The sequence below is a fragment of the Dromiciops gliroides genome, chromosome 5 (assembly GCF_019393635.1).
Source record: "Dromiciops gliroides isolate mDroGli1 chromosome 5, mDroGli1.pri, whole genome shotgun sequence".
NCBI classification, from domain to species: Eukaryota; Metazoa; Chordata; class Mammalia; order Microbiotheria; family Microbiotheriidae; genus Dromiciops; species Dromiciops gliroides.
In genome coordinates, this window is record NC_057865.1 from 181,488,794 (window position 1) to 181,512,227 (window position 23,434).

The window sequence follows — 23,434 nt, forward strand, 5'->3', positions numbered from 1 at the left end:
TCTCCTTGATGGAGTGATGTTGTCTGATATTTTGTAATCACTTTCCTTTTCTAAATATTCAATAATCATTCCTTTAAAAATACATCTAGAATTTTGTGAGGGTTCAAAGTTGAGCTTATAGTTTGTAGACTTCCCTCTTTTCCCTCTTTTTGAAAGGCAGAATAACATTTATCCTCTAGTATGTGACACCTCCAATTTTCCATGATTGTTCAATTATTGGCTGTGGCTCAGCAATCATACTCCACCAGTTCCCCCCCTCCCCGCCCTCCAGGACTTGGGTTACTAATTGCCTAATGTACTACATTTGTAGACTATAACTGTTGACTTTATTTTAAGTTTAGTCCTCAGTCTGTTCAGGTCTGGTGACATGAACTTATTTGAAAAGGAATCTAATTGATAATGAATTCATTAAGAAAAGATAGATAAAAGAAGCACAATTTCATTTCAGAATATAGTCAATCCTCAACTATCTGAAAGTGTGTCCGCCTCCCTTCAAATAATTATGGATATTTTCATCTGTGCTATACAAAAAATACTTTGCTGTAATAATAAGAAACCAATTCTGCATTACTTAAATCTAGGTGTAAATTAACACTTTCACAGAAATATGTTTTAAGCTATTTTCTTGAGCCAGTTACAATGATGATATCTGCTATCATAATGGAATGGAGATCGGCATATGAGATGAAGAAGGGAAGGATATATAATCAAGACAATCAGACTTTTATAGTTTGTTTTCATTATTGTTTGAAATAATGTGGATTTTGCAAACACTGGATATACATGTCTAAAATTAAGCATAAAACACTTTCTAAAGTAAAATGTAATTTTTTTGAATTTTTACCATTTGCTTCTCTTCAGTAATTAATAGTAATTGAGAGTTGACTACATAACAATCAAAGTCTCTATTAATCATTTTAAACCTTAACCTTTATTCAGAATGAAAATTTATATAAATTTATTACTTAGAAAATATTTTAAATTTCTTTTTTTTAAATTATTATTTAAACAAGTACTAAGTCTCACCCCCCACCCTCCACCCCCCTGCATGACTTTTACACTGAAGTGGACTTTTAAGGCTGAGACAATGGGAACATATAGGAGTATAGTGAAAATTCATTATAAGGCATATATTACATGTGGTAATTTCAAACCAACATTTTCTATTTCTGGGTTTCAATATGAACACTGTAGATGAAATACAAATCTTTTGGGGGGAACATGACTTCACTGGCTGGGCTTTTGTGGGGTAAATTTAGGATAACAAGTAAAAGATAATAAGAAGAATCAAATAATCTTCATTCAGAAAAGTGTATCCAATTTTTGTTGCCTGATATTGGATGTTTCTTGTTATCTGATGAAGACTGCCATATACAAATTTCTGAACAAAGCTAATGTTTTCATATTTTACTCACATTAAAACCATTTTATACATTAATTATGAAAATAAACAAAAGAGATTGTTTACAGCTGAAATTCTAGTCATGGAAAAATTTTTATAATTGTTTCAAGGTAGAAACCACTTTCCAAAGGTCCTAAAATTCCTCATTCATGTAGATCAGTTACAGTAGATAGTGATTGAAAAGAGGTCCTAATAGCACCCTGGAAGTGAATTTTTTTTTTTACTTAGTTTAATGCAATCAATTAGCATAAACTTAATCTGTTCCTTTTTTAAAGAATTGATATACAGAATGAGCTTTTTACGTAAGCTGATTAGAAGTTCCTTCATTAATAAGACCTGAGTTTGTCTAACCATACCTACAAATAGATCCCTATGAAAACATAATTGATTGCAATAGATATACTGGCGCCATAGGAAATAGCTGAGGGAAATGGAAATATACATCAGTATTGCTTTGTCATCAAAGAAAATATAATTAGACAATATCCCTAAGGACAAATTTGGAGTTCATTGTATTAGTCTGAAAACCATATAGCCACATTGGTGTTTACTCTATTTCCCAGCTAATTTCTTCCTTTGTAAAAGAACTGTTTTTTTTTCTTTCAAAATAACTTCTAAATATAATTATTCTGCTTAGAGCTGTAGTAAAATATGGTGAAGGACTATATTCAATCCCCATTTATCATGATACCTTCCCATGATTAATGAACTTCTTAAATATATAGGCATTTGGAAGATGAAGACCACTGATTGGCTACCTGTCTGTCATCTGACATTTTTAAGAAGCAACTATGTACTTTTGATGAGACCATCTCCCTGTGTATTTGCCTAATGTACTACATTCCTAGACTATACCTGTTGGCTTCATTTTCAGTTTAGAAAACAGACCCAAAAAGTAAATTTTAGTACAGTATCAGAAGCAATGGCTGGGAAACAACATTTTTAAAAAATCTACCTGGCCCAAAGAACAGTTAAATGATTCAAGTCCCTATAAGAAGTGTATTGAACTCAGAATGATTTGTGAAAAAAAATAAAACCATTTGGCCATCATGTCAAGGAGAATCAAAATGATACACTTCAATAGAAAAGACATGTTTATAATTAAAAAAAAAAGATACTGAAAGATACTTGAAAGCTTTTCTAGTGCTTTAGATAGACATTTGCTTCACATCTGGTTTCTTCCATTCCTCCTCTTATAATTTCAAAATAGTACAGAAACAGTATTTTTTGCTAGTTATTTCATTGCCTATTTACAAAAACACCATAGGTTATTGCAAAATCATTGGTTGAGGAAAAAAGATCAGTTTATGAGAAATGAAGATATTTTATGCAAATATTTGCTTCTATGAATAATGGGAAAAGAAGAGACAAATAAATGCACTTATAAGAAAACAAATTCTATTTTCTGTTTTGCATTGTCAGCAGGTCTACAGAAAGCATTATATGATAAACAAAAAATGATAGAAGACAGGACTTCTTAGGGAAATTACCGTTAAATGATTTGACTAATACCTAATTGTCTTCTACCTTAGAAAATACAGAAACCTAATTCTTTTAGTGGGCAAAAATTACTGGCAAATTTTCAGTCAATATCAGTATAACTGGCATAAACTTCTCATGTCTTTGATACTAAATTAGGATACAAAGATCAGTGTGTGGCCACAGAGCTGTATGCTAACTATGCACAATTTTATCACGGGTTGGAGATGGTTACAATGTATAAAACTGGTGATAAAAAAATAACTTTATAAAAATGTGTCCCTTTTCCCCTTTTGTTTTTTTAAGAGTATACTATCTACAGGACAAAAAAAATCTTCATATTTACACCATAATAACTAATTATTGACAAATATAATATTTTATGAAATAAAATATATCAAAAGTGAGTATTAATTTTAAAAAGGGGTTTGGCTCACAGCATAAACAAGTGTGGAAACAACAACAATAAGAACAAAAATATCTTGATTTCAGGCCCAATCTCTATACAATTTCCTTCTTTGTTAAAAATAATACAATGGTGTACCCAAAGCCTGGAAACTGAAGCTAGGTAACCCATGTCACACAGCAGGCGTAATGCTACTCTTTCATGCTGGGTAGTTGCAGTTATCTCTGGCCCCTCTAATAAGCCAATCTTTATTAGTTACCAAGAAATAAAACTTCCATTGTTATTCAACAATACCATGTAACCAGTTGGAAACATTACATTGTTCTGTAGCCATGTTCTAACACATGCTTTGAAATGTATATCCTTTACAAGTATGGAAGTCACAGGAGAATAATTGTAAGGATGGAATTACTTTTCTAGCCTACTGGTTATCCCACCATTCTTTTGCATGTGGCTAGAATAATAACCCGATTAGATGATTTGATTACACATCCTTCCTTAGATAATAAAGAATGTTATGTTGCCTTCATCTGTCGCCTTAACCCTTGGTAAGTGGAGTACATGCACGCACTCCTTTTTTCCCTATGTTCATTTGGCTAACTCTATGTAAAGCACCTGTGTTCCCATGGGTTTGAGGTTGGTCACAGCATGCCTCTGAGAGGTACAAGAGCAGTATTGTCAGTCACATGGCCCTGGCAAAAAGACAGCACTGGATGCACCTTCTACTGCAAGGGGAGATTTTATTGCCTCTCAAAAGAGAACATCTATTATAGATTCTGCTTTCCATCACTACGGATGTAACTTTCTTAAGACTGGCCCTTGTGTTTGTTCACATGTGCTGAATCATAAGCTACAGCTAATCTATAAAATTCTCAATGATCACTCTCTCCCCTACACACACACTCAAGCACACCCCTTCTCAACTTCTACTCCCATGCACGCGTGTATGTACCTGCACACACACAAATGTGTCATGTAGCACAATTCCCTTTTATGACATACTATAAGTGACCATTATATGTTTTATATGAATGTTGCAGAAGTGTACAGACAATAACTCTGGCTCTGTGTGATTATATGTGTGTCTGTGTCTGGGTGTTGCACGTGTGTGTTCAAACACACGTGTGCATATATTTCTTCTTTAAATTAAAAAAAAAAACATTGTGGAAGCCAGTGTTGCAGTGAGAAAACTTCTCTGAGCATATGAGTTTAAGCAATGTACCTCACTGTAAAAAAAAAAGAAACCAGAAAAACAAAAAAACAACTCAAACACAAACAAAACATAAAATCCCGACAAAAACATTCCAAGTGAAACAGCCATTGGTGTGTTATCCCACATTTCTACAGTGTTGTGTCTAAACGTTGTGCTGGCTTGCAAGGAGTCTGTGCATAAGTCAATCTGGCTTAAAGCAATGCTTGGTGAATTGTCATTGGGTTGGATTTGTAGTTGTGTTCTCTCCTTTGGGTTTCCTTTTATCTTCTTCTTCTTCCTGGATTGCCTGTATTTGCTCTGAGGATTGATGCAGGGTGGATTTTTCTAGACTTAGCTTTTCCATCCCGCTGCCTAGTCGTTGCTCATCTTCGATGACTTTTTTCCACATTTTGTGGTTTTGAAGAAGGTGCTGAGTTATTTGGCAGTAGATTTTCCTCCTTTTGAACTTTTGTTGTCCTGAAAAATATTAAGACCAATTTGGGGTTTGAAGAAGATTAAAAATAATATTCATTATCACTATCTTTCATTTAGTTTGCTGACAAGACTTTAGTACTGTCTAGTTATATGGGGTTTTTGATGCTTAATTCAGGTTTGCATGTTCCAGATATGGAAGAGAACATTCCATTTGGGGACAATTATCTAGTTACAAAATTCTAATATGCACATATTTGAAATTTTGTATATTTTATGGTTTGAAAGTTTCTGTATAGAAATATCAGAGAGGATATTTTCTTTTTTTTAATTTTTATTTTTAGTGAGGCAATTGGGGTTAAGTGACTTGCCCAGGGTCACACAGTTAGTAAGTGTTAAGTGTCTGAGGTCAGATTTGAACTCAGATACTCCTGACTCCAGGGCCGGTGCTCTATCCACTGCGCCACCTAGCTGCCCCAGAGAGGATATTTTCTATGTCCACATTAGGAAATGTAACTAAGTCCAGTTTTAAAAACCTGGTTATCTTTAAAATTTGGCTAAGTAAGGCAGTTACACCTTTTACTCCAATCACATTTGAACAGATTATTGTAAAACCTGTAACAAGTGCCTTTTTAGTTTTCCAAATATGCAATGATGCTATTCTTTTCAAATTGGATAGAATATTTTAAATAATAGTAATTAGCAGCCAAATACTTTACTTACCTTGGCACATTTTAGTTCATGACTCTCATATCCAAACTCTACTGAATATGAGATAACCCCCTCTTTAAGAAAATTTGCCCTTCCATATTCTAAATATAAGAATTTCATATAGCCTATATATTCAAAAATATAACAAGAAATTCTTATTTAATGAAGAAACTATAATCAAACAAGTGAAAATTGCTAGGATGACAGGAATAGATATAGTAGTAAAGTAACTGCTTATTAGATATCTTGAATTGGATATCCTATAGATATCTTAAGTTAAACATGTTTGGAACTGAACTCATTACCTTTCTTCTTTACCTCATTCCTCAAAACATTCTGACCTTCCTAACCTCACCTATTATTGGCAATGTATCACTATCCTCCCAATCTCCTGGGCTTACAACCTAGATGTCATGCTTTTGTTTTTCTTTTCCAGGAAGCATACTTAGACAGGAATGGTTTCCTTATTACTGATGTAAAACTTCAGCAATAAACCTCTCTGCAATGTTTATTTAAAAAGGTGATATACAAGAATGGGTCTACTTCAAAAATGTGCATAGATTTGAGCGTCATACCCTGCCCCCACCATATCCAATCAGTTGTCCAGTCCTGTTGTTTCTATCTTCATAATATCTCTTAAATATGCTTTCTTTTTTCCTTTGACACTGCGACCACTCTAGTGCAAAACTCATCACTTCATGCCTGGACTACTACAATAGCCTTTTAGTTTCTTGCCTCAAGTCTTTCTCCCCTCCAGTCTATCATCTATTACACTGTCAAATTGATCTTCCTAAAGCATAGGTTTGAACATATTTTCCCCCAAACCCTCTTTCAATAAATGCAAGTGACTCTCTTTTACCTTCACTATGAAATCTTATGTTTGGTTCTGGAATTCCCTCATAACATGTCCCCTTCCTATCTTTTCTATCTTGTACTGTATTCCCCACCTTGTACTTTGTGATCCAGTGACCCTGGCTTCCTTGATGTTTCTCACACATTAATATTCCATCTTCTCATTCTTGCTATGCCTGGAATGCTCTGCCCATTTCAACTCTGCCTCCTAACTTTAAGTTTCAGTTAGTTAAAGTTTCGCCTTCTGCAAGAAGCTTTGCTTAGTCCCTCTTAATCATAGTGCCTTCCTCCTAAGACTACCCTCATTTTATCCTGTATGTGTCTTGTATGTACATCGTTGTTTGCATAAGGTCTCCCCAGTTCAATTGTGAGCTCCTTAAGAGCACAGGCTGTTCCCCCTTTCTTTGTAGCCTCAGTGCTAAGCACAGTATCCAGTACAGTCAGTGCTTAATAAATTTTTAATTGTTGACAGTAATCAAGAACAAATGTCAATCAATCATTTACAAGGCAAATTTTCAAAGCACTACAGTTAAATCTTTCTAAGAAAGCATTGATATATAAAGGTTACAGAAAAAAATCAAAACCAAGAAAACTACAGGAGTTATAGCTTCCGAGTCATTTCCCTTTTCTGGGTTTCACTATTTCCTGATTTATAAAATGAGGTGGTTGGTCTAGATCTCTAAAGTCCTTTACTGATCAGAATTATATGCTTCTATACTTTCCTCCAATATGTTTTGTTATATTATGAAGACCAAATTCTCATATATTGGCCCAATTATTATTTACCTCACATCATCCATAATTTGCCTTGAATAACACCTGAGTTATGGCCTGTAATTAGTGCTATTTTTCTGTGTGTGTGCATGTATGTTTTCTTTTCAAAGTGATTTCATGTTTAGTGTGAGACATGGCTGATACAATATAATATAGCTGAATTCAGATCATTCCCTGGTCAAAGAAGGAATAAAAGTAAATTCTTTGCTCTACCTACATACATACAGTCACAACTGTAGGAAATATTCTGCTACTAAAGATGTCAATTTGATCTATTAATGTTTTGGAAATAGATTTCTGATGATTAATTTATTTACACCAAGCTCAAATGCTCTTTTTTCGTTTCCAGGAAGCATACTTAAGACAGGAATAGTGTCCTTGTTACTGATGTAAAACTTCAGCAATAAACCTCTCTGTAAATTTTACTTAATAAGGTAATATACAAGAATGTTTGTACCCCAAAATGTGCATAGATTTGAGTCTGCAGGTGGTCTAAAAGACCAAGTTATTTACTACTGGAAGCTTCTGAACTGTGAACAAAGAGCTTTTCAATGTTGCAAGCCTAAACCCAGCTTAGTACTTCATTAGAAAGTTCTTAGGCCCCTGCAGGAATCTTTCAGATTTAATTATGAGAATTTTTAAAAGCCTCTCTTTCCTCAGAATAGCATATTAAAACATGTAATCCTGTGTTTCCTGGGAAACACCCAAATTTTTTAAACCCAAGTAGATACCAGAGCATATTTGAGGTTTGCAACTGTACTTGAATCCAAATAACAAACTAGATCAAAAAGTTATTAATTGATTTCAATACCAATTCTGAAATAAGAGAAAAATAAAATAATCAAATAAAGGGGAATAGCCTCTTTAAAATCTTTAGTATTCTTTCCCAAAGTCTTAGTTTCTTTATCTATAAAATAAGGAGGCAGAACTACATGGCCTTCAGAGATCCATAGCAGCCCCAGAATTCTTCATGGCTAGATTGCATTAAATATTTTAACAGTCTTCTTAGATGTAGTAAAATGCTACAAATATGTATTCTTCATTAATAGCAATGGGAATGATTATGATATCTATTAAAAATTCCAGATTAACAAAATGGGCCAGGGGACATATTTTCTGAATGAATTATGACTAACTTCTGAAGCAGAATGAGACTGGAAAGATTACATTTTATTGATTTGTCAATTCCTTTCAACAGACACTTACTAAGCACCTACTATTTGTGATGTATAATGCTAAGAACTAGGAAACTTCACATTTATATCGGGCTTTATTCTACACCTTCCAGCAGAGAATCATATGAGAATTATTATCTTTATCTTATAAAGGAGGAAACTGAACCTTGGAGAAGGGAAAAAACAAACTTGTGGATAGATATCATATGACTAGTGCAATTTTGGAAACAAGTCTCCTGATTCAAAGGCCCATGCTCTCAATTACCTGATGTTCCCTCTCCTTCGGTCTGCACCAATGATTTCATTGGTTTGGGGAACTCCTCCCCAGATCCAGATCGTCAGCTCACCTGTAACTTATGGCCATAGGGATTTTCTTGAACTCTGTTGAGTCAATGCTTTCTTCATTTCTGAATGGGTTATAAGGGAGCTATTTTCACAGGAACAGGACATGTAAAATATCAGTGCAGAAAGAAGATGCTCTAATGATTTACTGGATTAAGGGTAGGAAGAATAGAGAAATCTGGCTTTCAGAGTTTAGGTAGAATAGGTGATGTTATTTTTTAAGAAGGGGAGACCACTCACTGATACTTTTTGTTGACTCCTAGAAAACGTATGACATATGCTAGTTTACACTGAACAGATAAATGTTTACTTACCCTTGGGGGAGTGAAGGAGAATAAAAATAAGAAAAAGGGAATATCACAAGGGGACATGGAACATAAGTGGGCAGTAGATGGATGTTGACTTGAGTATGGAAATTTCTTTGGCCCCACTGTTATTTCTTAATTCACAAACATTTTAAACTTTAGCTTCCAGACACAGAAAAGACAGGTCTTCATGTTTAAGGAAGATGAAATGTTGAGCGAGAAACCTCAACTGTCATATACAGATGACAACCTTTATTCAAAGAGATAAAAAGTACATTTCTTTCTGAACTGGAGAACAGGTTTATTTGTTTGAAAGAGTGATGCTGAAGGTATTTCAAATTTATTGCTTTGTTTCAGGTACCCATGTCTCTAACTTAACTACTATGAATATGTACTTAAGTTTATGAACTACTATATACAGACATCATAATAAATTGGGAAGCCATTGCCAATCCCTCTTAATTTTTGTGTTTTCCCTCTGTTAGTTTCTATTTATCTGCTACATAGCTTGACTGTATGTATTTGTTTTTTTGCACCCCACTCCCTCCATTAGATTGTGAGCTCTTTAAGGTCAGGGATTATCTTTTGCCTCTCTTTGTATTCCTACCACTTAGAATACTGCCTGACAAATGGTGAGGTCTTAAGAAATGTTTATTGACTAACTGGTTGATTATCAGGAAGCTAGGTGATGCAGTGGATAAACAGTGGACCTGGTATCAGGAAGACCTGAGCTCAAATCTGATTTCTGACTCTTATTAGCTGTGTGACCCAGGGGAAGTTGCTTAACCACTTTTTCTCAGTTTTCCCTACTGTAAAAATGATCATAAGAATGTGATTTACCTCTCAGGGTTGTTGTGAGTATCAAAAGAGATAATAGTATTTTAAAGTGCTTGGCACTGAGTGGCACTACATAAATGCCTATTCCCTTGTCTCCCCCTGTTATTATTATAACATATTGCATATGCTCTAGAATTCACAGTAAATCCCATCTGCTGTCATTGTTTGGGTAGGAATATCTAGAAGCAAACCTGGAAGAAATGTTTATGTTTAAGTCATAATGTATAATAATCAAGAAGTTGATGCTTAATTTGATTTGTTTTGTGAATTGCCTTTGGGAAAACATAAACAGAAACAGATGCTTAACTTACCTGTGGATTCAGCATTTTCACAAGTTTCCTCTTCAGTTGCTGGTTGTTCTACTTCTTCCGGGTCATCTGTGTCTCCTCCTGATTCATCACTGTCTTCCACCCATTTCCCAGGCATTAGTCCTGCAGAGTCATAGCTGTTGCACAATGGCCCCACGATATGAGAGATGAAAGATTCCTGAAGATTTGCCAATTGAGGAGCAGAACGGTCCATAAAAGGGCTTATGGGAAGCCCAAGGCTGGCCTCTTCATCACCCTAGAAATTAAAACATTTCATTTACTCTTTTACAGAGTTAAGTGAAATAGGGCAATTAAAATGAAGTCAAGTCAGTAAGAAATATTTCAATTATACTCAATAGTCATTTTCTGTCAGCTCAGATTATTTTTATTCATTCATTCATTCATTCATTCATTCATTCATTTAATTATTTATTTTGGTGAGGCAATTGGGGTTAAGTGAATTGCCCAGAGTCACACAGCTAGTAAGTGTTAAGTGTCTGAGGTCAGATTTGAACTCAGGTCCTCCTGACTCCAGGGCCAGTGTTCTATCCACTGCGCCACCTAGCTGCCCCAGCCCAGATTATTTTTAAACCCTAACCATTTTCAAAAGCATTATCTTATAGTACTTAATTTTAGCAATTAATCTTTGATCATTGTCAATATTAACAATCTTTGTTCACAATGGAAAAATGCACAAAATTTTCTGAATGAAGTTCAGGTGTGAAGTAGAATTGAAACAATGAAGTTAAGAATTTTAAAATTGTGATGGAAAGCATGGGGACAAATTAAAAGGTACTTGTAATAGTTCAGGGATTAAATAACAGATGCATGAATTAATTAGTGAATGTGCAAGTGCAGAAGAGACAAATGTAAGGAAGATATATTATGGAGGCAGAATTAATGTGGATTGGCAATTGATTTGTTATGGGAATAAGGGAAAGAGATAATTTGTTGAATTTGAAAACCTGAGTGAATGGGTGATATTCTCTAGCAACATTGGAAATTTAGGAAGAATTGAGGCTTTTGAAGGAAAGATAATAAGTTCCATTTTGGACATTTTAAGTTTGAGATGATTACAGAATACTCAGAATGAAATGTACAATAGAAAATTGGTCATGTGGGCCTAGAATTCAGAAGGGAGACTGGGGCTGGATATATAGATCTATAAATTGTTTAGTTAGAGATGATCAATGAAACCATGGGATCCAAAGATAACACTGAAAGAACAGAGAGAGAGAGAAGAATCCTCAAAAGAGTATCTTGGTATGCTCATATATAAGGGTGAGGGTGAGGGAAAGATATGAATTATGATTAGCAAATGTGATTAGGAAGGAATGGCCAAAAGGAGGGAGGAGAATTAGGAAAAAACAGTATCATGGAAATAAACAACTGGAGTATATCTGGGTAGAGAAGACTGTTGGCAGTTTCAAATACTACAGAGAGGGGAAGAATGATGAGTACTAGTATCTCTAGAAATATAATTTCATTTGAGGATTGTTCTTCAATATATGATAAAATAAATTCCACTGACTTTTTTTGCAATTCCGAGGAAAATCTGTGAGTTATATAATAGCCTAGGAGCAACAAGAAACACTTTCAGGACAAACATGGTGTTTTTTTGTTTTTTTGGCAGGGCAATGACTTGCCCAGGGTCACACAGCTAGTAAGTGTCATGTGTCTGAGGCTGGATTTTAACTCAGGTCCTCCTAAATCCAGGGCCAGTGCTTCATTCACTGTGTACCTAGCTGCCCTGAAAACACAGTCTTTTGTTATTTCAGGACATCATTCACAAAAAGACTACTGTGATAATAATTTGAGCTCATATACCAACATTTGTTGTTGAAGATGAGGGGGTAAAAATTATATAAAGAATCTTATATGATCTTTCTAATTAAATGAAAAAGAATACTTGGTAGAAAAAGGGATATGGGGGAAGGTGGTCAAAACTAAATTGGAAAATGGGTCAGCAGTAAGTAATTAGAAAAATAAAAAACATGTAAATTATCCAGAATTTATACACACACACACACACACACACACATATATGCTCTAAAGAAATGCTCTAAATAACTCTTGATTAGAGAAATGCAAATTAAAACAACTCTAATCATTAGAGATTTAGAGCATTTTTTCATATGGCAATAGATAGTTTTGATTTCTTCATCAGAAAACTGCCTGTTCATATCCTTTGACTATTTCTCAATTGGGAAATGATTTGCATGCTTATAAATTTGATTTAGTTGCCTATATATTTTAGAAATGAGGCCTTTATCAGAAATACTGGCTGTAAAAATTGTTTTGTCATATTAGCCAATCTAACCTTTAGGGTAAATTTCTCTGTTAAATGTTTCATTTTTCATTCATATATATATGTATATATATATGTATATATATACATACATATACATACATACACACACATATATATACACACACATACATATAACTATTCCTACACCTATACCTTTACATATATCTATACATATACTTATACACATAGACATATACCTATATACATACACATATGCATATACATATATATACACATACACATACAATGGCAACTGAGTCACATTTATAAAAATAAGTTATTCACTGATTCAGAAATGGATTTTAACCTCGATCATCAGACTAACCCCATTGCTCTCCTCATTGAACTCACTGATCCATTGAACTTTTAAAAAAATTGTCTTTGCTGGGGGCAGCTAGGTGGATAAAGTGCTGGCCCTGGATTCAGGAGGATCTGAGTTCAAATCCAGCCTCAGACGCTTGACACTTACTAGCTGTTTGACCCTGGGCAAGTCACTCAACCCTCATTGCCTCACCAAAAAAACTGTCTTTGTGTACGAAGCATGTAGTCCAGTGCTTAAACATAGTAGATATTTAGCTTCATAAATTCCTATTGAATGAGAAATCAGACACATTGCTGATTTTAAAAGATAGGTATAAAATAATTCTGATAGTCTTTCCTTTGATTCAAATACTCCTCATCACTTAGAACATGAGGTCAGGGTTATACATTTTTCCAAAACTATTTTTATTCTGAAAAAGTGGTGAATCAGTAGAGTTGCTCTACCCTCAAATCAAGGAAAAACACTGCCTTTCTCCACACTCTATAACTTTCCAATAGTAATTTCTGTCTCCTTACAAAAATGGGCTAGAAAATAGAAAGAAGTTAGAGAGAAGTCAGACTCAAATTGCATTTATATCAGTCCTCAAATTATTCTATAATTATGATAGCATAAAGAGCTTTTGAAACTTTTGTCTTCCAACCAGATATATTGAAGTATTCGGTGGAAAAAAATGTGTAATAAAAACTTAAAGCATGTCCTTCAAAATCAGTTGTCAACTCTCTATGCTACTGATATACAAGAGACAAAACTGTGAAAGGGGGAACACAAGAGCACAATTAACATAAGTATTCCATATTGTTAAATGAGAAGCTAATGGCAACATATATTAAATTATAGTTCATTACCTGTTCATAAAACTCATTGACAATACCATCTGTCCATTGTAAGTGAAGGTCTTTACATTTGGCTGGTCCATTGATGTCAGCCAACTTTATGCACATTTGACAAACTAATAAACGATCATTTTCATTAGTCCAATCTATGCCAACATCATCATTTACCTGTATAAAATACAAATAGAATATTTATTTTGCTTCAGTGAAACAATATCAAACAAGATTTAAGAACAGAACAACAGTGGCTGAGCATCTATTATCTATCTTCAGATCACAGACTTTCTCTACCATGCAATGGCTCAGCAAACTTGCTAAAAGATCCCTTGATTTGATGGGTGTGAAGACTCTCTCCACAGCTATCTAAAGGATCTTTGTGTATTGCTATCATAAAGGAGAAAAAAACATTTTCTGGTATCCAGATTCTGATGGTGAGACTCTAAACACAGTCAGACTAATACTTGGAAGACATAGTATATCTCCAAGCTTATGCTAAAAGACTTTCCAATTTGGTAGCATTTGTAAGCCAGTGGCTTATAGAGTATGCATTTAAAAATCCATGGTCACTTCCATATGATATTAAAGCAATGAAACAAGCCATTACTGGAAGTGGATTACTTAAAACACCCTTATTTGCTTGCTCAATTGTCAATATAGTAGAAAAAATTTAAAAGGGAAAAATAATGATCAAATGGTAAAATATGGTTACTTAATGAATTATGTTGAAATTTCCCAGACATTATTTCAAAGTAATTAAGTCAAACTTAAAGTAATCCAGAACTTTTAGAAGGGAAAGTCGATAAATTATGTCAATTGTTGAGTTAACATTTGGGACTTTTATATTAGGTCTAGCAAAGTTTATCTTTGGTATGAGCATGCTTGAATAGCAAACATTTTAACAGATATTTAAAATAAGTTAAAACATCAAATTAAAACAAGCAAGCCAAAGGAAACCACATGGAACTATTTCTTATGGAATTAGAGAACACAATGCAATATATATAAGGAGTCAAACATAATATTTACATGGTCAGAATGACAGCATCTCAATTATTCTTAGCTTCTCTATTTGGAATGTCTCTGTATTACTCTACTTTCACAAATGGCACATAGATATCGGTCATTAAATATGTTTCTTCCCTGACAGCTTTCAGTCTGACCACAAAATGCAGACTGGTACAATTCTAGTTACCTTGGCATTGAATTTGGCTACAAAATCAAAGTGTTTCTTCAGGTCAGTGGCCAAAATTGCTTCAATGACAAGGAAACGGAAATGCTTAAATTCCACATGGTCGAGATTGACTAAGAAGTTATACTCTGGCTGGGACATGAAGAGATTCCATGCAGCAGCTGCATGATGATTCTCTAAAACTGAACGGTCATTATAAAGCACCGCCTAGGAGGGAAAGAAAAAAAAAAAGTTAATGTGTGTGTAGTTCTCAGTTGAATATTAGCCTGCTATTGAATGATATTTAAAATGATATAATTTACAATGATTTCAGAAATGTGTTTTCTCATAAATGTTTATGATTGATAGTACATAGTAAATACCCTATTATGAAATACTTAATTCTTAATGTTGATCTAGTTAACTTCCTTCATCCTCATGCCCCATGAAACATTTTTATTTCAATGAAAATATGGAGGGAAAAGGCATTGGAGTCTCTTTTATGGACTATCTCTGTAACCTCTCACAGTCCTTGACTTTCCAAACAGATTTTCAACAATCCTATCATATTTCGGGTTGCAAGAAGGACCTACTGTGGGAAAAATGTTTCCCCATGTACAACAAATGAAATGATTTGATTATCTTTGGCTAAGCTTCAATATATTATTGATGAGTTCTGTTTTTATGTCATACTTATTTCTCACTATACCTTATATGCACTCTCCCTTAAAATAAAGGAAAAAATAGGCATACAATTATCTGACAATTTTTCTACATATAACATTCTGCATCATTCTCTATGCCCCCAGCTCCACCAAATAGAAAGGTTTTCTTTATTTTTCTCTTTGAATGGGCCAAGATTGTTCATTCCAAGTATTGAGCATTCAGTATTGTTTTATTATTCTTTTCATTTATATCTTAACCATTGTATGTATTTTTTCCTAACTTTGCTTTTCTCCCACTAAGTCATATCATTAAAGTGTTTGCTAGATTTTGAGTTGGCAGGAACTTTAGAAGTCATCAAGACCAACCTCTTCATTTTATATATTAAGAAAATCAAGCCCAGAGTGAGGTTAAATTACTTTCCCAGGGTCAACCAGCTAAGTGTCTAAGATGTAATTATAACCCAGGTTTTCCTGAGTTCAAGTTCAATGCTCTATTTACAACTTTTTGACAATTACTGATATTTTTGTTTGCCTTTTGAAGTTATTACTACATTTCGACTTTTTCCTTTATATTGATTTCTTTTCCTCCCTGAGACACCTTTACAGCATAGTCCTTTAATGCTTTCAAAATTATATTTCCTAAGCAAGAATTTCCTTAATGTATACTTAGTCTGGTCCTGTCAATCTCCTCAAATTAATGCCATTTGTACTTCTTCAGGTAGTATTTTAGAACCTGAAGTTTTAGGGTCCAAATGTAGTGGTTCATCCATTGTCAATAATGGAAATAGAATTGTGTAGAAATGTTGATAAATTTGTTTTGTGCTGTCTGTTTGTTGACCTTCTAGCTTTACCCATCAATGTTCTTGGGATGTTATGGCTCATTTCTAACTCATGACAAGATTTCTGAATACTTGTTTTCATGTGCAGTACTATTCACTATCTTAAAAGGTCATATGCTTATTATGTTCTGCCATCCTCCACCACAACGTTTTACAAATTAGTTTATATTCTAAGCCAGAGTTGTTCTTGGCTGCTCTCTCTTTCTTTGCTTGGCAAGGAAATTAAGTGCTTTTTGGCCAATGCAATTTCTGAGATCTTATGGTTTTCTTGTTGTGGCAACTGTTTTAAATCACTTCAATTTCACAAGGAAATTATGATAATCAAGGTCAAAATATATGTCATTTTCCACTTCCCATTTTTTAGGCACCAGATACTTGTTTGACTAGGTCAGTTGAAACTGATGCAATTTTCAGTCTTCTCAACTTCAATCTTTCTTTTAATTCCATATTTATTGTAATCTGTTTTAATTAGTTGATGGGCTAGATGAATGTACATAAAGCTAGCTAAATTTAATATGATTTCAATAATAAAATGAGTTGTTCCTGGTTTATTTAGATAAAGGGAATTTATTCTTTATAGCATTTGATACAAGGCATATCTTGTGACTTTCAATACTATGAGGCATCTTAGGAGTCTGTAAATCTTTACATTCTTTGATTTCTTAAATCCGAGCAATATTTTCCAACATTTTTGTTTTTGTTTGTTTTTTGGCTAAATCTACATTAAAGTCACTGAATATCAAAATATCTGTAGTCTTGGCTTGGAGGCTTTTCTCAAGGCCTTCATAGTAGTTTCGAACTCTTTATCCTACAATGTTTTTGTTGCCTTTGAGTGCATGGTAGAAGGATAGGAATAAGGAGAAAACTAGCTATAAGAAATTGATATAGATGTGAAGGGCCAAAATACCCAAATAGAGAAGGAAACCTGGAACAATTTTCTCGTTTGTGCTTATGGAAGAAAATTCTTAATGGCATGTGAAAGATGTATTGAAGGAAGGCAAGGTAGGAAGCAGAAAAAGACCAGTAAAGGCTATTTTGGTACAAACCAAGGCACAAAGATGATAACACATTAATTGCCAGTTTGCCTCCTTAGAGACTTTCCCTTTGGATGAAACCCTTCTATTTCTTAGTTGAGCTGATATCTCACTTGCATCTAAAGAGCTCATTCACACTTTTTTTCTCATTCACTCTCATGTATTTTTTCGGGCAAATTCTAAGCTGTATAATTCCAATATCACTTTGCTTGGGTAAATGGCTTACTCACTATTCACTATTTGTAATGGACTTTTAGATAACTGGAATTGGGCAGGAAGGAATTAAATCTGTGAATGTAATCTTGGAGTAAACCTGACCTCATATGAGGGACCATAGAAGTATCATTTTGTTTTGAAGCAAAATAGTGTCCCAAAGACCAGGAATATTTAGAAGGATAGATACAATTCCATGATAAGAACCTTCTCAGAGATTGAAGAGAAGAGTGGCTAGTCTCATGGCCACTTTTTGCTTTCTTCAAGTCAGGAATCATAGTCTCCTTTGAACAGAGGCAAAATTCCAGATATATCTTTCAATATCTCTCAAAAAAGCCACATATATACAAGCCACATAGACATGTATATGTACATAGGCACACATGCATTTTACATATGATTAATTATGAAGGAAGTTATTCTGAGTGAGGACTTTTCAGAGGGAAGATATACATTTTACAAAGAAAGATAATAGAAGAAACATGGTATAATAGATTTTTTGCTTGGAGGCAAGAAGATTTGGGTTCAAATTTCACTACTGACATTTACCAATTATGTGATTACAGGTGTCAAACGATCTCTTTATGTCTCAGGCTATTCTCTAAAATTATATTATAGATGAACTACAAGATATTTAAGTGAACATATATATTTTTTTCTAATCTTCCTTGAAAGGCACTTTTGAGAATTGTTGATGTAGAAAAGAACCCTACATGTCTCTAAGATTTATTTGGACTTTTTATTCTTCATTGGAAAGATGCTGAGCAACTAAAAGGGAATGTAAAGGGAAATACTGACAGCTGCAGGTGCTCATCTGTAAAACCTTAATTTGAAAGTAGGTACATTCACATAAAAAAAAACAAATTTTAACCATTATAAAATAAAAGTGTCAGGTTTGACAACTGCTAACATTTCTTCTTGTTATATAGGATAATAAGAACTTTTCTATAGCCATAACGTGAGATTATAACTATAGCAGTGAAGATATTATGGTGAATATTAACCTGGTTCCCAAGACAAATAGGCAATATTAAAGGAGCAGATATTCAAAAGAATCTCTTAAGTCATGGAATGATTCTACTTTTCAGCCTGACATTTACCTGAGGTGCACTAGTTGCAACCAGAAAAGCATTTGTCCTTCCTGGGTGATCATAATCGTGCATGGCTGCAGCCACATAGAGAGCCATCAACTCTAGGGCAGGGATATTGCCAGCCAGGCATCCATATTTATCATCTGCTGCTGAATACATTTTTGAAAATACATATCCCAGGTGTCCATGTGTGATTCCACTGTCAGAATCTGAGAAGAGATATTTTAAAAGGCATCATTTAAAAGTCATCATCCAGTGCACAATAAAAGATAGCATTTGTCTTTGCTCTGATTTTGAACCAACAATCTAATCTGGCTCTTAAAACCCAACTGAAGAGTCCTTAAATCCCCAAGTAACAGCAATATTTGCATTTTGCCTAGGTTTTCAACTAAGATGCAAGTTACTTGTGGGAGAAAACAAATACCTGAATCACTTGCTGATCCATGGTCATTAATCACAGTGGAGAGGCCTGGAATAGGCTGAGTAGTAAGATACCAAACAGCATGTAAAACATCAGTGGCATGGACTCTGTTGTGATCTGTAAAAGAAAAAAAAAAGTTATAAACACTTACTATCTCATTAGATCTGAAGCCAGGGCAAATAAATAGATGTTGACCTAATGATGTTTTCATCCAAGGACCAAGAGTGACATCTACTGGATAAATAATTCAAGTCTGATTAAAAATCAGACAACACAAAATAGACAAATGCATTGATTAGTGGAATATCATTTTATATGATCCACAACAAAAATGACCAGTCCCCACAATACTGATTATAAGGGTAGGTATAAAAAATTCTTGATAGACAAGAATAAAAGTACCAAAGTAATCTATGTATATATAACCATATTTGAAACTCTGCCTATGGACAGAATTTTTATTCTTCATTGTTTACATGTTCTTACAGAAAGCACAGATTAGAAATAACATAAAAATATAAGAAATGCTACAGTTACATCATAAAATTATAGGATTTAGGGATAGATTGTCCCTTTGAAATTTTTAGCCCAATTCCTTTGTTTATTTAATTTAATTTAACAGATGAGAAAGATGAAGCTCTGAGAGAAGACATACCGCACCTGCTTTCAAAAGCCCTTTCCAGGCCACTTTTTAAAAGTGCTCAGAGCAGAGGGTCAACACATGATTTTGGGAGCATGCAAGACTCCTCCAGTACTCTCATAAGTTAAGTACAATATGACAAAAATTTGCATATATATTTAAGATTATTATTTGCTTGCTTAAGGATTTTTATTTATTTTAATAGAAAAAAATAATTAGGACCCTCTGAGTCTATCCAGGATTCTTTACTAAGATATACTCTACCCAAATTTGTACCAGTCACTTTTCTAAGCTAAAATTCATTTTTTCACTCACTTTCCCTATCAACGGCTACCTATGTTACACCTTGTCTCAGCATACTCTATAAGTATCTATCATAATAAAAGCACCTGAAAACTAACCTATGATTAGCTATTAATCCTTGATAATTAGTGTGTTATCAGTAAATATTATAAACAATATTTGTCATTTTGATTTTTTAAGGTTTACACAATATTTTATATACATGACCTCATCTGATCCTCACAACAACCCAGTGAAGTAGGTGATGCATTATTATCTCCATTTATAGAAATAAAAACCAAGATCAAGAAGCTACTATAGATGACCTGCTCAGGTAAATGATTAGTAAATGTCAAGGTGAGGACTTAACTTTAAATTCAGGGCTCTTTCTATATAGTTTTCCCAATTTATTATAGGTGGTAGGGTGAGGGAGAAGTCACTCCATATCATATTACATGAACTGGTTCTAGTTCAATCTTCTGATTTCATCACAAGCACATCTCTAGACCAAAATGTCATAATTCTGGATGTATATCGTCACATTCTCCACCCACCTTCTATACTGGGTATCCCAAGGAGTTCAGACACACCCTAACCCTTTTTCCTAGGCCAGGATGCAATCATTATCTGTTTGTAACACATCTTATGCAATAGGCTATTTCCTAAACCTGTGATGGAGTCCCTCCTCACCTCTACCTCTCTAAGGATCTTCCCTTCTACGACTGATTCTTTTGAGTGGGCAAACTAGGCCATCTTTTGTCTCAATTCTTAACTAGCCTTAAATCACTGAGTGAGGGTTGCCTCAGAAAAAGTGCACCTAGGAAAGATCTTAGCTTAAAAAGGCCAAGGTTGGGAGGAGCAAGGGAAGAGAAGGAGGGAGAAAAATTTGTAGCTCAAAGTCTTTCAAAAATGGATGTTGAAAAATATCTATATGTAATTGGAAAAACATACCATTAAGCGTGAGAAAATAAATAAACAAACAAACAAACAAATAAATTAATGAAAGGCTAAGATCTCCCACTGCATCCAGGGACACCTCCAGTTATCCTGATCTATGTCATGCCACTGGACCTAGATGGCTCTGGAGGAGAAAGACAGGCTGGTGACTTTGCACTGCTCTGCCTCACTTAAATCCAATTCACTTGCAAATCAAGTCATCACCCTCCTGATGTCTTTAGTCCTCTTTGAGAAGGAAGAATGAGCAACAACAATACACACACACACAAACACACACACACACACATATGCTTTTCCTTTTTGTTTTTTGGTGTATATGTGTATATATATATATATATATATATATACATATATATATAATATAAATAATTTTCCTTTTTGTTTTTTGTATGTAGATGTGTATATATATATATATATATATATATATATATATATATATATATATATACACACACACACAAAATATTTATAGCAGTTTTTTAATGCTGGCAAAGAATTGGAAATTGGAGGAATAGCTGAGCAATTTTTGTGAAGGCTTACTATTATGCTATAAAAATAATGAGCAGGGGCAGCTAGGTTGTGCAGTGGATAGAGCACTGGCCCTGGAATCAGGAGGACCTGAGTTCAAATCTGGCCTCAGACACTTGACAATTACTAGTTGTATGATCCTGGGCAAGTCACGTGACCCCAATTGCCTTATCAAAAAAAAAGAAAGAAAGAGGATAAAACCCCTTGACCACACAGGGGTCGTGCTTTACAATCCCAAGGGACTAATGAGGAAGTATGCTATCCGCCCCCATAGAAAGAACTGAAAAAAAGAGCACATGTGGATTGTACATTTATTTAAATTTTTTTTTTTTTTTTAGTGAGGCAATTGGGGTTAAGTGACTTGCCCAGGGTAACACAACTAGTAAGTGTTAAGTGTCTGAGGGCAGATTTGAACTCAGGTACTCCTGAATCCAGGACCAGGGCTTTATCCACTGCGCCACCTAGCCACCCCGATTGTACATTTATAACCTATATGAGATTGGTTGATGTCTTGTGGAGGGGGGAAGAAAGGGAGGGAGGGAGAAAAATTTGAACTCTAAATCTTATGAAAATGAATGTTGAAAGCTACCCTTACATATAACTGGAAAAAATAAAATAAATGTTTGTTGCACTGATAAAAAAAAAAAAAAAAGATGAGCAGGATGCTCTCAGAAAAATCTAGAAAGACTTACAGGAACTGATGTAAAGTGAAATGAGCAGAACCAGGAAAACATTCTATATAGTAACAATATAGTATGGTGATCTACTCTAAATTACTTAGCTATTCTCAGCAATGCAATGATCCAAGACAATTCTGAAGGATGTATGATGAAAGGTACCATCCATTTTCAGAGAAAAAAACTGGTAGAGTTTGAACACTGATTGAAGACCCTTTTTCTTTCTTATTCTTGTGTTTTGTTTTGTCTGTGATTTCTTTCACAGCATGACTTACATGGAAATTTGTTTTGCATTACTACACATGTATAACCTATGTCAAATTGCATGTCTTCTCATTGGAGGGGGGAAGAGGAGAGAGAGGGAGAGAATTTGAAATTCAATCTTTGAAAAAATGTTAAAATTGTTTTACATATAATTGGGTAAAATAAAATATTATTTTTTCAAAAAAAGAATATAGCTCACTCTTCCCTCCCAAATTCAATAATTCTTCCATTCCTCCTTCAGTCTCTTTTTAACTTGTTAGATCCTCTGTCTCTATAGTTTTCTCTTAGGCATGAGACTAATGTGAAATTTCTCTTTTTATAGTTGCAATAATCTTTTCTTTTAGATATAACATCCATGTCTTTACTTTTTTTCTTTTTGTAATTGTAATTACTTTCCTTGGTCTATTTCTTGAACTTTTGACGGGACATGATATAACGAGGCAGAGAAAAGCAGTAACTGACTCTGCCATCTATTTTCTTATTTCCACATTGACATGACATGTGCCATACCCACTCTTTGCAATGCTTTATCAGCCTTCTCTGATAATCCATATTCACCACAATTCTTCAAAAGTACTTTTATACTTGTTTCCTACTATATGGACATGTTTCAATATTACTTTGTAAAACCCTATTCACGGTTTTTTATGTAGCAATACTGTCTTCAAAAATTGATTTTGAATAATTAAAGAGAAGTGCAGCATCTTATTACTATTTTTAATGTAATGCCTACAACAGTTCTATGTTCAACTTCACTCAGATATCAGCAATGGCTGATCAGCCTGGCCAACCTTCTTTATTTTTATCTCCCTCCTTTATTTATTTTGAGTTTTTTATAACATTTTCCCAGATATAATCCAAAACAAAACTTTAAGCAGTATTTTACAAAAGAAAAGGCTAATTATGAAATCAAGGGTTCTAATTCATATAGTAACAACATTCTAAAGAAAAACAATTTTGAAAAAAGAAGGCCT

General features: G+C 34.1%; 1 protein-coding gene across 1 annotated transcript in view; it reads right to left on the bottom strand.

Moving 5' to 3' along the window:
* Window positions 1–1,048: 1,048 nt before the first annotated feature.
* The window catches only part of PDE3A (phosphodiesterase 3A), a 361,224-nt gene continuing 338,838 nt past the window's right edge, over window positions 1,049–23,434 (bottom strand). The window contains 6 exon segments of the mRNA XM_043969232.1: window positions 1,049–4,956; window positions 10,219–10,471; window positions 13,694–13,849; window positions 14,874–15,077; window positions 18,701–18,900; window positions 19,116–19,229. Coding sequence (XP_043825167.1) covers window positions 4,715–4,956; window positions 10,219–10,471; window positions 13,694–13,849; window positions 14,874–15,077; window positions 18,701–18,900; window positions 19,116–19,229 — 1,169 coding nt within the window. The 3' untranslated portion in view covers window positions 1,049–4,714.